Genomic DNA, 12,587 nt, shown 5'->3' with positions numbered 1-12,587 from the left:
CTCACACATATACACACCTGTTCCACCCCACCCCACCGCTCACCTCCAGCGACTTCATCTTCGTCTCCGGCAGCCGCGCAGTCACGTACCACGCCGCCCCGGCGTTGAGCGCGGCATACAGCATGTACGCGCCCCCCAGGCCCAGCCGCCCCAGCAGGGAGTCGAAAGACAGCGTCACCAGCAGATTGCCCAGCCAGCCGGCCGCGGTGGCGAGGGAGGCGGCGGGGCCCTTGATGCGCGAGGGCAGGATCTCGGACAGCACGACCCAGGGGATGGGGCCGCAGCCTGGGCGGGGCCGTTGCGAGGGGAGGGGACGAAGAGGGAGGGACTGGGGCGACGGCGCGGCGGGGTGGGGCGGTGGGGGTGGCGTGTGCGGGGCCGCTCGGAGACGCAGCCTGCCCGCAGCGCGCGCGCATGCGGCGAGGGGTGGTATTGCAACAGCGGCCCAGGGCGCCGTGTGCCGGCGTCGCTTGCGGACGCGCTGGGAGGCGGCAAGGGGCTGTCGGCAGCCACGCCCGCGGGTCTCACCGATGGCGAAGGCCGCTACGTAGAGCAGCATGAGCGCCACAGTTAGCACACCCTGCACCACGGGGCCCGCTGCGACAAGGGCACGGCGACGGACGCAGCAGGGGCGGCGGCGGGGTCAAGGATCGGGGGCGCCATCGCATTCCTTGTGGGGCGGCGGTGCGCCGCGCTTTGCCCGTGACGAGGACGGAACAACCCCCGCCCTTCCCCGCCGGCTCCCCCGCGTGCCGGCTGCCCTGCGCACTCACTCGGCAGGAAGATGGCCGCCCCCACGAGCGCCAGCGATGCCGCCATCCCGCCAAACGACGCCTGCAGCAGCGGCTTGCGGCCCCAGCGGTCCATCAGCGTCGCCGCGCCGGCCGTGAAGCCGAGGTTTATGGCGCCCACCAGGATGGAACCCAGGATCGGGCTACTGAGGCCCGCACGCAGGAAGACCTGCGGGCGGGATGCGATGATGTCATATTGTTGTGATGTGTGCCGCGGCGCAGCACTTGGCACGTCTCGGAGAGGCCGTCGGGGGCGGTCCGCGCCAGGCCGCAAGCCGGCCGTGCAAGCAGCCCGCCGGCAGAAGCTGGACAGCGTGCTGGCCATTTCCCTTGGCCGCTCGTCAAACCCCAACGAGCGGATTACTCTGCGCGCCTGTCGCCCCTGGTTCAAGGCTGGGCATCCATCAGACACCTGGGCGTTCCCAGCGCCGCCCTCGGCGCCGCACCGCGCCGGCGCCGGCGCGCGCGTCGGCCCACCATGGACGAGTAATAGATGACCGTGTTGATGCCGCTGGCCTGCTGCGTGAGCGGCAGCATCACCGCCAGAGCCAGCATGCGGCGGTACTCGTACTTCACCAGGCCACCCCACCCCTCCTTGCGCCGCGCCGCTGCGGCCTGCAAGAAACCAACGGCGAGAAATCGGATCGGCCTTGCACACACATTCAATGGCAGGCCACGCAAGACAAAAACGCGGACCGCTGCCCGGGGGCGGGCGCTGTCGAGCTGGCGCCGCGGGTGTACGAGGGGATTCGCGGGCGATGTGATGCTGGGAGCGCATGTGATCTGGGGTCAGCGGCCGGCCGGCTTCCAAAACGGGCTGTACTCACCTCCTGTGGGTCCAGGAGGTGGGCTGAGTCGTCCTCCATGTCCGGGACGATCGCATACGGGCCCCAACTAGCGAAGGGGGAGCAAGGGGACGATGGAGGAGCCATGCGGGGTGCGTGGGCGAGTGCGGAACAAGAGGGGGGGGGGGGCGCAGCGGCGCACGCTGTGCTTGCGCCCCTCGTTGGGGGCGTGCTGGCAGCCACCCCCCGCGCCCGACGCTCCCAGGGGCGCGCGCCCCAGTGCCGCGCGCGCCACTCACAGCTGTATGAACGCCTCGTCGGCGTCCTCGCTGCGCCCCACGCTCTCCAGCCACACCGGGCTCTCGGGGCTGCCCAGCAGCGCGACTGCCTGCAGCGCGGCGGGCACGGCCTGCAGGGCGACCATCACGCGCCACCAGGCCACGAACTGGCCGCGGAAATTGAAGCCGCTGAACTCCTGTTCGTAGGGGACACCCGCCAGGTAGGCCAAGAGAATCCCGACGTTTATGAACACCTGGGAAGGGAAGGGCCGGAGGGGGGACCAAGAGTCGGGACAGCGAGCCGGAGCTGCAGCATTGATGGTGCTCGCAAGCAGGAAAACAGCAGGCTGCCTGTAGGCGTGCACACCAGTGCCCTCTGGAGCGCAGCCCGCCGCGCCCTGCCGGCTGCTTCGCGCGCCCACGCCGCCGCCGACGCCACGCGGGGGCGAGGCCGAAAGGAGTGACATCACGCTTTGCCGCCCTCACTGGCGGCGCCCGCACGCCCGCCCGCCCGCCAGCCGCGCAAGCTTGCGCGCGCGGGGTGCGGCTGCCTGCACGCACACCTGGTGCTGGCTGCCGATGCGGCCGCGCAGCGAGGGGACCGATATTTCTGCGATGTACCGCGGCGTCAGCAGCGAGGCAGCGCCCGCTCCGAAGCCGACGAGCGCGCGAGCAAACAGGAACGCCGCCTGCGAGCGCGCCGCCGCTGAGAGCAGCCCGCCGGCCGCGAACGGCAGCACGTTCAGCAGCTGCGCGCGGCGCGGGCCGAGGGCGTCGGCAAGGCGGCCGGAGAAGAGGGCGCCGATCGCGGCGCCGACGACGACGGCTGAGGAGAGGAGGGAGTCAGCGTCGGTGTCCAGGTCATCCAACACGGCGGTCAGGCTGGTGTTGAGGACGCCGATCGCGTAGCCGTACTGCAGCGAGCCCAGCAGCGCGCCCACGCAGGCAATCCACAGCGCGGCGGGGTAATCCCCATGCATCGCCCACGGCGTCTTGCCGGCGCCGGCGTGGTGCGGCATTGGCACCCCGGTGGCGCAAGCTCGGTGAGCTTGGGCGAGCACGCGTGCCGGGCGAGGCGTGCGCGCCGCACGGCACGCGCCTCAGCGCGCGCTAGGAGAAATTGCTGGCACTCAGGAGCGATTGGTACGAGATGTGGCTCGCGCTGAGAACACAGGTGTGGTTCGGTTCTGGGTGTCCGCCGCGGCAGGAGAAGCGCTAGCTCAAGCCCGATGTTTCAGCAGTGTTTCTCAGCCAAATCGTCCTAGCCAGTGGCCTAGGGGCCCATCATACAGAGATCCTGTGAGAACCAGGCAATTGATGTCAGTGGCGTCCCTGAATGCACGTAAAACTACACGACATCAATTGATAGACCTTGAAGTATACCTTTGGGGCTCGGTCAGCGATGGGTATCGTGCTTGGTGCCGGGTGGGACGCAGGATCAGCTGGATGAGCTAGGGCTGCAGTCTCGGGAGGCCGTTCTTTTCACGATCGGAGCTAGTAAAGCAAGCAGTGTGAGGCGCCGTCCGTCTTACCGTTCGTATTCCCTCAACTGTATGAGACGCAGCTGACCTCAGCGTTCAACCGCCGAGCATGTGGTGATACAGGTGGCGCCGGCTTCTGCCTTGGTCCTGCTGACCTGGGCCTTGTCACAAAATGCATGGACACCACTGAAGATTGCACTCCTTTGGGTTCCCGACAACTTCGCCAGAGAATGAAAGTTCTGGGGCCCTCAACCCCCTGATACTGCCTACCCTCTACTCGAGCAATGCATCTGCAACACCACGCAAGCCACACCTCAGCCGCCGGTTGCGGCGCATGCGCCCACACCAAGACTGGGGGCTCTCTTTACAAGCCCATGTGCTGAGGGGTCGTACGCCTCCATGTTTGCGGTGTGTGTAGTGATACAGGGCAGATCCAACAAGGCACTGGATCGCCGTCGAGCCAGAGAGTGGCGGGTGCGCCTGCACTTGGGATACATGAGTGAGGGTGACGTCCAATTTTGTGCTGCCAGCCCTGCAGGCGGAACGCGGTGTCATACGCCGCTCGACCAGGGCTGTGCAGCGATTGGCAGTGAGGCCCCACTCCAGGCGCTGTGCGCAGCGAGCGCCCCCTTGCCAGCGATGCTGCCGGCCACTTGGCGCCGGCGGCGACGGCCAAGCGACTCGCTACAGGCGCACACAGGCAGGGGGTTCTGGTACATGTGAGTGTGTACAAGCCGGGGAAACGCCTGTCTTGGAAGGGGGAGGGACAGCGCCCCTTTGCAACCCAGCGCTTGCGAAGAGACTGGCGAAAGCGCCTCGCGGCGCGCCCGGGGATGCATAGCCTTCAGGGGCTCCTTGGCGTGAGGGCAGGATGAGAATCAAGCCAGAAGAGCGCAGCAGACGACTCCCCAACAAAGGTCGACAGAGGGTGACCGCAAGGCGAGGGCGTGCCGCGCTGCATGGATGGCCGGCCGCATTGCATGGCTTACGCAAATGCCGCCGGTGTTTTCAGGCAGCACTCATCTGTAATCGGCAGTCCGTAACGGCGCGGAAGGGTTGCGCCCAAAATTCATCAAAACCAGGCGCGTGCGTGAATTCAGCGCCGGTCAGACCGTCACTATTACAGCGGCGCTGTGAGGTTGCTGCCGATAGCGCCCACAGCATCAAAACATGAGCGGCTGGCGCGGTGAGGTGTATGCGTCTGCGCGGTGACAACCCATGCCAAGTTGTGCGATGAAGTGGTCAGTGCCGGTCCATATCCACAGCAAAACCCCGACCAAGGGCCAAAGGACAGCACTCGTCCAACGCGACAACAGGCGGCAGAATATAATGGGACACAGGCCAACGCCGTCGAGGGGCCCCAGATCACAACCAGGTGCAGGCCAGAGCAGCCGCGGTGCAGCGCATTGCCCACAAGCCTGCCGTGCCAGGCAGGAGACCACCGCTGAGCAATCGTCAGCGCCGGCCATGCGCTGAAGTGCTGAATCCGCTCGGGACCCGGCTCCACCAAACCCAGCCGGGCGTCGCGGTCACAGCGGGTCGTAGTCAGGCAGGTCTGGCGGGTAGCAGTCTATGAGGTAACGCGTCAGCCCCGCGCACCCCAGCATCATCTGGTGCACCATCGCGTCCCACGCGTCGGCCGCCGCCTCCGACGCGTCTGTCAGGTCTGGCCGCGCCACGTCCACGGCGCTGCGCAGCTCGGCGAGGGGCCGGGGCTGCGCCGACAGCGCGGCGCGCATGTCCTGCGGGTTTCGGCGCGAGGGAGCGTCGCTGAAAAACTGTTGAGACACCCGCGAAATCCTTGTGCCCACTCGTGCAAGCAGGAGGGGGGTCGCAGGGCTTGTTCGATGGCACGCGCCACACCCGCGTGGGTTGCTCAGGCTCGTCACCTACCTGGGGCAGCAGCGCCGTGCCTCCGCTGCGCAGTAGCTGGGCGTCGGCAATGAGGCCAGGTGAAGCATACTCCGACAGCAGGCGCACGCGGTCGTCGTACCACTCCCGCCACCTGGGGGCGTTTGGAAGTGTATGGAGGAGCGATTGTCGCTTTGAATCTGCTGGGTGCGACGCTGCTTCGGTGCGCACAGCTGTCGACTGCTGCTGCGCTCTGTTTTGTGGCCGCAGTGCTGCAGCGCTGTGGCGGGCTACGAGTTTTTCTGGGGGGGGGGGTGCGTCCCACGCACCTGGGGTCGACAAGGCGCAGCACCGCGTCCTTGGTGGCGCGGTCAACAGCCACGATGACGTCATGCCTTCAAGAAGGGCGCAGTGGATTGCGGCGCCAACGGATCATTGCATGCTCCAGGCGTGCAGCAAGGCGCCTGCTGCAGCCGGGCGCCGTGAGCTGGCAAGGCGTGCTGCGCGAGTGCGCATGCAGCTGACGACACCAAACGCTGCTTCCAAGGCACCGTTCCTCTGGTCAGCTGGGATGACCGTCCGCCTGACCCGCCCCTCCGCCGCCGTCCCCGCGCCGCAGACCCTACGCGCCCTGGCCACCTGTCAAGGTCTGCGGGCTCAAAGCGCTCCGTGGGGCGCGTGAAGCTCTTTGGGCGCAGCCGCAGGTCACGCGCCTTGGACATCAGCGCCGCCTGCAACCGATAGCGGCACGCATCGAGCGTCAGGAGGGCATGCCGCATGACGAGAGGTTCGAGTCGGGCACATCAGCAGGCCCATTGGTGGCTCCATGGCAGCGCCTGCTTGTGGAAGGAAGGATAGCTGTCTCCAGGCCGCCGCAGGGCGCCGCCGCGCCGCCCATGCTGCTTCGTGCTCGTTCAGCAACGCGCCAGACGTGTGCACGCTCAGGCAGGCATGGCGTGCCCATGCACCGCAGCGCGGCGGCTAGGCCTGCGCGCGCTGACCTGCGTGGCCAAGCTGCCGCACGCGGCGTCTTGGTCGGCGTCGACGCCGCAGGTCCAGGGCAGCAGGACGCGGCCGTAGCCGTTCCACTCCGCGACGCGCTCAAACAGGCCGCACGCCAGGCGGCCGCGCAGCACGTCGTCGGCGTCGATGATCAGGACCTGGTTGGCGGGTGGCAGCGAGGGGGCGGGGTCGCGGAGAGCGACGCTTGCCTGCCGCAAATGGAAAGGGCAGCTATCTGGCCCGACTGCAGAATGGTCCCCGCGAGCAGATGTGCGGGTCGCGATAGGCAGGGGTTCCGGGGCGCTGCGCCAAGAGGGGTGCGGGGATGCTGCACCAAGAGGCGTTTGATACAACGGGCCTCACGCGGCTGACGGCAGCACGCAGGCTGCGCACTTGCGCATCTGCGCCACACCGGCAATTGACGCGCGGCCAGCTGCGTGGCTGATACCCATGCCTTTCACCATATGAAAACACCACCCATATCCATGTGGCTGTGCCCAAACCCTGCCCTCAGTGCCCTATGTTCACCAAACTCACAAAGACCTCCATCGACTTTGGTGTGTTTGGGAACGGCTGGTAGCAAGTCGTGACCGCGCATCGCACACACGACAAGACACTGAGTGCCCTGTTTGTCAGCCATCAGCACATGACCAGCATGCCGTCTGTATGAAATGCGCTAACCTGTAGGTGATACCTTGACCAGTCCACGTCCGGCAGCTGGGGCATGGCGGCGGAGGCGCGCTCGCCTGACGGTGCCGCATGTGCTGCGCACGATGCCCGCAACCGCCGCGGGGCCCCACCCGCATGCGCGCTGGGTTTATGAAGTCGCAGTACTGATTTCATGCCTCTCCACTATACTTGATCACCAAATATTGGCCGCACCGAACACTGGCAACAACGGCAAGCAGCAGGCTGTACGCAGCTTTGATAATCAGTATACGTGATGTCGAATTCTTTTTATTGATGCGCCTGATAGTGGACCACAACCAGCGGGGGATTGGATACCGCAGAGATCTCACAGACGCTTCTTGCCTTCCCCTGCCCGAGCTCTTTCAAGTTGCTGTGGGATGGTTGGAAAGTGTACTCGGCCGGGCTGGCATAGCCACCAAATCATGCGAAGGGACAGCGCTCACGGTGTGGTCACCCGGCGACATCATCGCAGCTGAGCCCATCAGCCATCCCACCCGGCAGCCAAGGTCCATCTTGACATCCTGAAAATACGTACCATCAAACCCTTTTACCCTTTTAGCGGCCGACCCGCCGCTGGCGGCAGCCGCGAGAGCCGTGCAAACGCCTGCTGCGCCAGCCGCTGCGGGCTGACCTCGAGCTGATCATCCTGCCGCTGCTGCACAGCCTGGCCGAGCACAACCAAGTCCTCTGCCGCCTGCTGCCACGCGCCCAGTGGCAGGCCGCCGCGCGCTGCGTCGACCTGTGTCTGCACCAGCCGTCGCAGCGCGGCCTCCGTTGTCGAGCTGTGATATGCTTCCCCTGCAGATAGTGAGTGTGGAGGAGGGTGGGTTGGCTGTGCGTCCAGGTGGTTGGTGGGCGCATGGTGGTGGAATCGCAGCGCCGTGTCAGTACGCCAGCGAGCATCGTAATGCCTCTCCCTGCTACCCTCCACATTCAGACATGCAACGCCCCGCCCCTCACCTCACCCTCAAGCACCCCGACCCAATTTGGTGTTTCGCACATGCGCAGGCCCCGCACGCACCCATGCCTGCGCGACTGCCCACCTTCCCGCCGCCGCAGCCTTAGCTCGAGCAGCGGCAGGTCCAGTCCTGCCAGCTCCCGCTTCAGCGCGCCCGCCCTCAGCGCCTGCGCCTCGGCCAGCCGCGCCTGCAGCGCGTCAAACGCGTCGCACGCGGCCGCGATGGGGCCGGGCCCGGGGATGGCGGCGGCGCCGCCCGCCAGCTGGCGGCGCAGGGCCGCAAGCTCGAAAACCTGCGGCCGCGTGGCACACGGCGCCGCGCATGCAGGGGCGCAGCGGCGTGCCAGGCCAGGGGTTTCAGCCGAACCGCGTGCGGCATGATTTTGCACTCCGCCCCTCCGCATGCATGCAGCGACAGCACAGCGCGTTACATCCCGTTGCTTCCTGGCACCGCGGCAACAAAGAGGGAGATTGATGCAGGTGTAAACAGAGCCCTGCGGACGCCGCAGCGCGCATCGTTAGAGAGCACCCACCAGCTCCCGCCGCTCGCGGCCAAAGCGCGACAGCTGGTCCAGGTCCGGCCCCGACAGCAGCCGCTCCGCCGCCGCGCTCGCGCCCGCCACGGCGCGCAGGTATTCTCGCCACGCGGCCAGCGCGAGCGGCCGGCCCGCGCCAAGTGCGGCGCGCACGCCGAAGGGGTCGGGCTCGACCCCCTGCTGCGGCTGCGCCTGCAGATGCTGCTGCAGGGGGTGCTGCTGCGGCTGCTGCGCCCCCGGCTGCTGCCCCAGCTCCCGCCGCAGCTTGGGCAGGCTGTCTGCCAGCGGCTGTAAGCGCGCCGTCAACTGCATGTGTCGCTCATCAAACTCCTGCAGCTGTAGGGGCGCAGGGTTGCGGCAAACGTGCAGGCTGATTGCACTGCAAGGAGCGGCAGGTGGATCATATCATGGCACCCACCACCCATCTGTCATGGATGGCTTTCACAAGCCAAGCGTGAGCAAGGGAGACAAGCACGCCGCATGCAGCATGCTGGGTGGCGTGTGGGGCGCCTCGATTATCAGCGCACCTGCTGCAGCACCTCCCTGGTCCTTGCAGCTTTGCGCAGCGCAATGGCGGCCTTGGCCGCCTGCGCATGCAAGAAGGGATGGGGTCACCCGGACAGGTGTGGTCGACAGCAGCTGGCATGACACCAGGTGTGCCTGGACACAGAAAGAGCGGCTGAAGCGCCATCAACTGCAGCCGCACGCCAGCGTGCCGATCTCCTGCGGAACGCGCTCATGCAACACACCTCTTCTGCAGATGCTGTTGTGTCCGCCCCGCTCCGCGCCGCCTTGACTGCGCCGCTAGTGTATTCCCAGAGTGCCGCCCAGCGCGTCACAAAGAACTCGTATCGAGCTGTACGAGCTGATCCCATGGCAATGTAAGCTCTGCTGAGAAGCGCTGCAGAGCTCAGCGGGTGCCGCTCAGCACTGCTGCAGTTGGAGCTCAGCTGCGTGCTGGTGCTGCCGTCGCTGGACGATGAGCGCGCGTGCTGCAGGGCGGGCAGGATAAACTGTGTAAGCAATATCCCCGACAGTCTCAGCGACCTGCAGCTCGCGCCCCGGCGCACAGACTGACGGAAAAATTTCAGATCGGGCCGTCGGTGTTGTGGTATGTCCAAATAAGTATGTTGGCACCGTCGCGATCGTCCATATGAGCAATGTCGACACGCCCACCTCAAAACCTGCTCCAAGGCGGCAGAATGTGTGGGTGACGCCGCTGCTCAGCTGCTGTCGCCGCTGTGACGGTCAACGCCAACATGTTGCGACATTCTCAGGGCTCCCATTGCATGTGCTCTGTAGAGGTGTATAACTGTGTGAGGCACCTGATGCGTTGTCTTGCACACAAACTGTGTGTGCAGCTGCATGGTCCCCGTCGCACTCACGGCTGCACCTTCCTGCTACTGCTGCGCTGCCGCAGCAGTAGCGCTCCTGGTGCTGCCACAAGGGGTGTCTGAACGTATGTGAACCACCGTTCAAGCACCGTTCAGCTCTGCATGTGGCATTGTCCATTGCATGCAGCCGCCAGCTGGCAGACGACTGTTGCCTGAATGGCTGCCACCTGCCAAGTGCCAACCAGACACCATTACTCGTGCCCACCCCTCGCCCTTCATGTGTGTGTCAGCAGCGGTTACCATGAGCTTCGTGCTTGTTCTCTGCCAGGGCTTTTCTCAAGCGGTTTGCAGCAGTGAGCCTTGGGACTCCAGGGGTCGAATGGAGAGGTGCGCAGAGCCAATCAGGGGCAGCGCCGCGTCGGGGCCACCTCCTGGCGCCGCGCGCGGGAAACGCCACAGCAGTACAATCCCAACCCTCACAGCCAGAACACTCAGCTATGCGACGGATGGAGCAGCTCGCTGGGCTGGTGTTGGTTGCCGGGGGTGGTGGAGCGATGCGCAAAAGGCCGTGACACGGTCCCAGTGCTCCCCCCCGCCGCGGCTGTTCATCCTGGCCGCATCTGAATTGTGGGGGAGGGTAGACGCGGCCCGGACGCTTGCTACCTCCTGTCATTTCAGGATCAAAAGACTCGGTCGCCACAGAATGATGGAGCGGGCCGCGGCGGCGCGTCGACAGCGAGCGTGCGGGATGCGTGTCCCGCTTTCGCCTTTGGCGGCGGCCCCCTTCACAAAGCACCGGGAGCGCAGGGGCACGCGCCCCACGCGCCCCGCCGCCAAGGTGGTCTCCGACGCAGAGGGCAGCGACGGACGGCAGGCGTGCCCCAGGCACTCAAACGGTGGGGCTCTGCGAGGTTCGACCACACCCAACGGCATCGCGCGTCCTCTAAAGACCCGGAAAAATGAGACCGGTGGTGAGCTGTGACCATGGTGCAACCGAAAAATCACAGAACGCGGCGTCACTGGGCCGTGGAGGGGCTGGTCACGGCCACCGGCGCGATTTCGAAAGCGTAGCAGTCGACCAGCCGGAACGCCGCGGGGTCGTTGGGCGCGGAGCCCGGCGTCTTGAGAATGGTGCCGTGGCGGTACGAGGCGCGGCCCGACGCCAGGTCATCGCAGTACGCGCGCAGGGCGATCTGGATGCTGGAGAACGCAATCTGATCCCAGGGGATGTCCTGGAAGGTGAGGGGGCGTAATCGGCCGGGACGCTTGGGGGTGACGAGGCGGATGTGAGGCAGTGTGGCAGTGCAGTGCGGGCCATAGCGACGCAGGTGGGTTGGGCACTGACGGGGTCCCAGGCAGACATGACAGCTGTCATGCGCGGATGGGGCGCCCGGAAAGTGCGCGACAGGGGACCCCGCAAGCTTCGCGCCCACGGTTGCGGGACAAAACAAGGACTGCGACGGTGGGGGTGGGGGTGGAGGTGGGGGCGCGCAGCCGAGACGAGCTGCGCGCCCATGCGCTCACGACCCGCGCCGCACCTCCGGTGCCACCAGGGCCGATTCCAGCGACTCCGAGGTGCCCCCTGATTTGAATTCAAAAGGCGGCGCCAGGCGCGCGCGGAAGAGCAGGTAGGACTGCCCTATGGTGGGGATGTCCAGGTGCATGAAGGGCGCCAGGATTTCGACCTGGGGTTTCAGGGGTTGGGGCCAATAGGGTGCAGCAGGGTTTAGGGGACCTTCTGGTTGCATGCAGGATTTGGTGAAACGCAAGCCGCCAGAGCTTCACCGAAGGGGTGCATGCGTGCAGCGTCTCCGCGCTGCTCACGCCACCCGCGGCATCCAGCGCCGCCTGGCACCCCTCCGTGAGCCGCCGCCCGTCCAGCCCCGCAGCGCACGCCGCGGCCCCGCGCACCGCGGCGCCGGCCTCCTCCATCGTCTCCCTGGCCGCCCCCGCCATTGTCGACTCCCCGACTTCCAGGAACCCAGCCGGCACAGTCCACTTGCCGCGACACGGCTCAATTGCCCTGGTCGTGGGTTCGACAGACACACGCGGCACACGAGGTTTGCGAAACAAGGGGTGGGGCAGGGGTTTGTTTGCTTCCCAGACACGGCATTGAGCGCAACAGGGGTGTGTCAGAGCGCATGGTGTGTGTCGACTGCCGGGGCGCTCTACTGACCTGCGGCAGAGCAGCAGCTTGCCCGCGTGCTCCACGATGCAGCCCACCACCTGCAGAGGCCAGGGGGTCGCGCGGTGCGTTGCATTGCAGCCAGTGGGTGGTGAGACGCTCCCGCCGCCACTGGGGCCCCTGGCTGAGGCAGCAGCAAATGCCAAGCACGGCTGTCCTGCAATAGGTGGTAAGGCCCCATCGCGCACACCATGCACGCAGACGTGCATGGCGGGGCCTCGCGGCGCATGAGCCGCGGCGGTGCGAGGGGTGCAGGTGGCTTGGCCAGAGTGGATGGGTCATATCTCAGTTCGGCATGTGCGCCCCAGCCGCCCACCATCTTTGGATTGAAATAGTCAACATAGCTGCAGGACGTGCATACGTGACGCCACTCGTTGTCACCTTCAGGGCGGATCACCTGCCATGCGCACGGGCGGGCGGGCGGCGGTGGCGGCAGACGCTCTCGCTTGTCTGGCGTCGGGCGCGATGGCCGGTGGGTAGCCCCTGCGTTCAGCGCTTCGTGAATGCAGCAGTTATGTGCTTTGCAATCGGCCCTTGATACTGTCGCTGCCCGCCACAAAGCAGCAGCCCGCACCTCCATAGGGCTGCCGCACTGGCGACAGAATCGGCTCAGGCTCAGCGGGGGCGCGGGCCGCGAAGCGGGCGCGCCATGACCATGTGCCGCAAGCGCCGACGGCGGGGCCGGCAGTGCGGACT

At 66.4% G+C, this 12,587-nt stretch overlaps 4 protein-coding genes across 4 annotated transcripts; all 4 read right to left on the bottom strand.

The window, feature by feature from the left end:
• Nucleotides 1-43: 43 nt before the first annotated feature.
• On the bottom strand, nucleotides 44-1,657 carry MNEG_7553 (sugar transporter; the record flags this gene model as incomplete). Its single annotated transcript, XM_014043978.1, has 5 exons — nucleotides 44-285; nucleotides 529-597; nucleotides 774-960; nucleotides 1,269-1,406; nucleotides 1,619-1,657. Coding segments are annotated over 5 exons (675 nt in total), but the record flags the coding sequence as incomplete, so codon positions are not given.
• A 214-nt stretch (nucleotides 1,658-1,871) lies between these two features.
• Nucleotides 1,872-2,834, bottom strand: MNEG_7552 (hypothetical protein; the record flags this gene model as incomplete). The annotated part of the gene is made up of 2 exons (XM_014043977.1): nucleotides 1,872-2,108; nucleotides 2,418-2,834. The coding sequence occupies 2 exons, from the start codon at nucleotides 2,832-2,834 to the stop codon at nucleotides 1,872-1,874; spliced, it is 654 nt and encodes a 217-aa protein (XP_013899431.1).
• A 2,030-nt stretch (nucleotides 2,835-4,864) lies between these two features.
• Nucleotides 4,865-9,247, bottom strand: MNEG_7551 (hypothetical protein; the record flags this gene model as incomplete). Its single annotated transcript, XM_014043976.1, has 11 exons — nucleotides 4,865-5,077; nucleotides 5,229-5,340; nucleotides 5,516-5,581; nucleotides 5,826-5,917; nucleotides 6,188-6,346; nucleotides 6,870-6,934; nucleotides 7,446-7,676; nucleotides 7,922-8,129; nucleotides 8,370-8,708; nucleotides 8,900-8,959; nucleotides 9,122-9,247. 11 exons carry the CDS (start codon nucleotides 9,245-9,247, stop codon nucleotides 4,865-4,867), a joined length of 1,671 nt encoding a protein of 556 aa, XP_013899430.1.
• Nucleotides 9,248-10,722: 1,475 nt separating this feature from the next.
• On the bottom strand, nucleotides 10,723-12,100 carry MNEG_7550 (hypothetical protein; the record flags this gene model as incomplete). The annotated part of the gene is made up of 5 exons (XM_014043975.1): nucleotides 10,723-10,938; nucleotides 11,245-11,391; nucleotides 11,618-11,729; nucleotides 11,883-11,932; nucleotides 12,095-12,100. The coding sequence occupies 5 exons, from the start codon at nucleotides 12,098-12,100 to the stop codon at nucleotides 10,723-10,725; spliced, it is 531 nt and encodes a 176-aa protein (XP_013899429.1).
• Between the last annotated feature and the right edge of the window lie 487 nt (nucleotides 12,101-12,587).

This window comes from Monoraphidium neglectum, assembly GCF_000611645.1.
Source record: "Monoraphidium neglectum strain SAG 48.87 unplaced genomic scaffold scaffold01345, whole genome shotgun sequence".
NCBI classification, from domain to species: domain Eukaryota; kingdom Viridiplantae; phylum Chlorophyta; class Chlorophyceae; order Sphaeropleales; family Selenastraceae; genus Monoraphidium; species Monoraphidium neglectum.
Note: the sequence above shows the minus strand (reverse complement) of the source record. Positions and strands in the feature narration are given on the sequence as shown.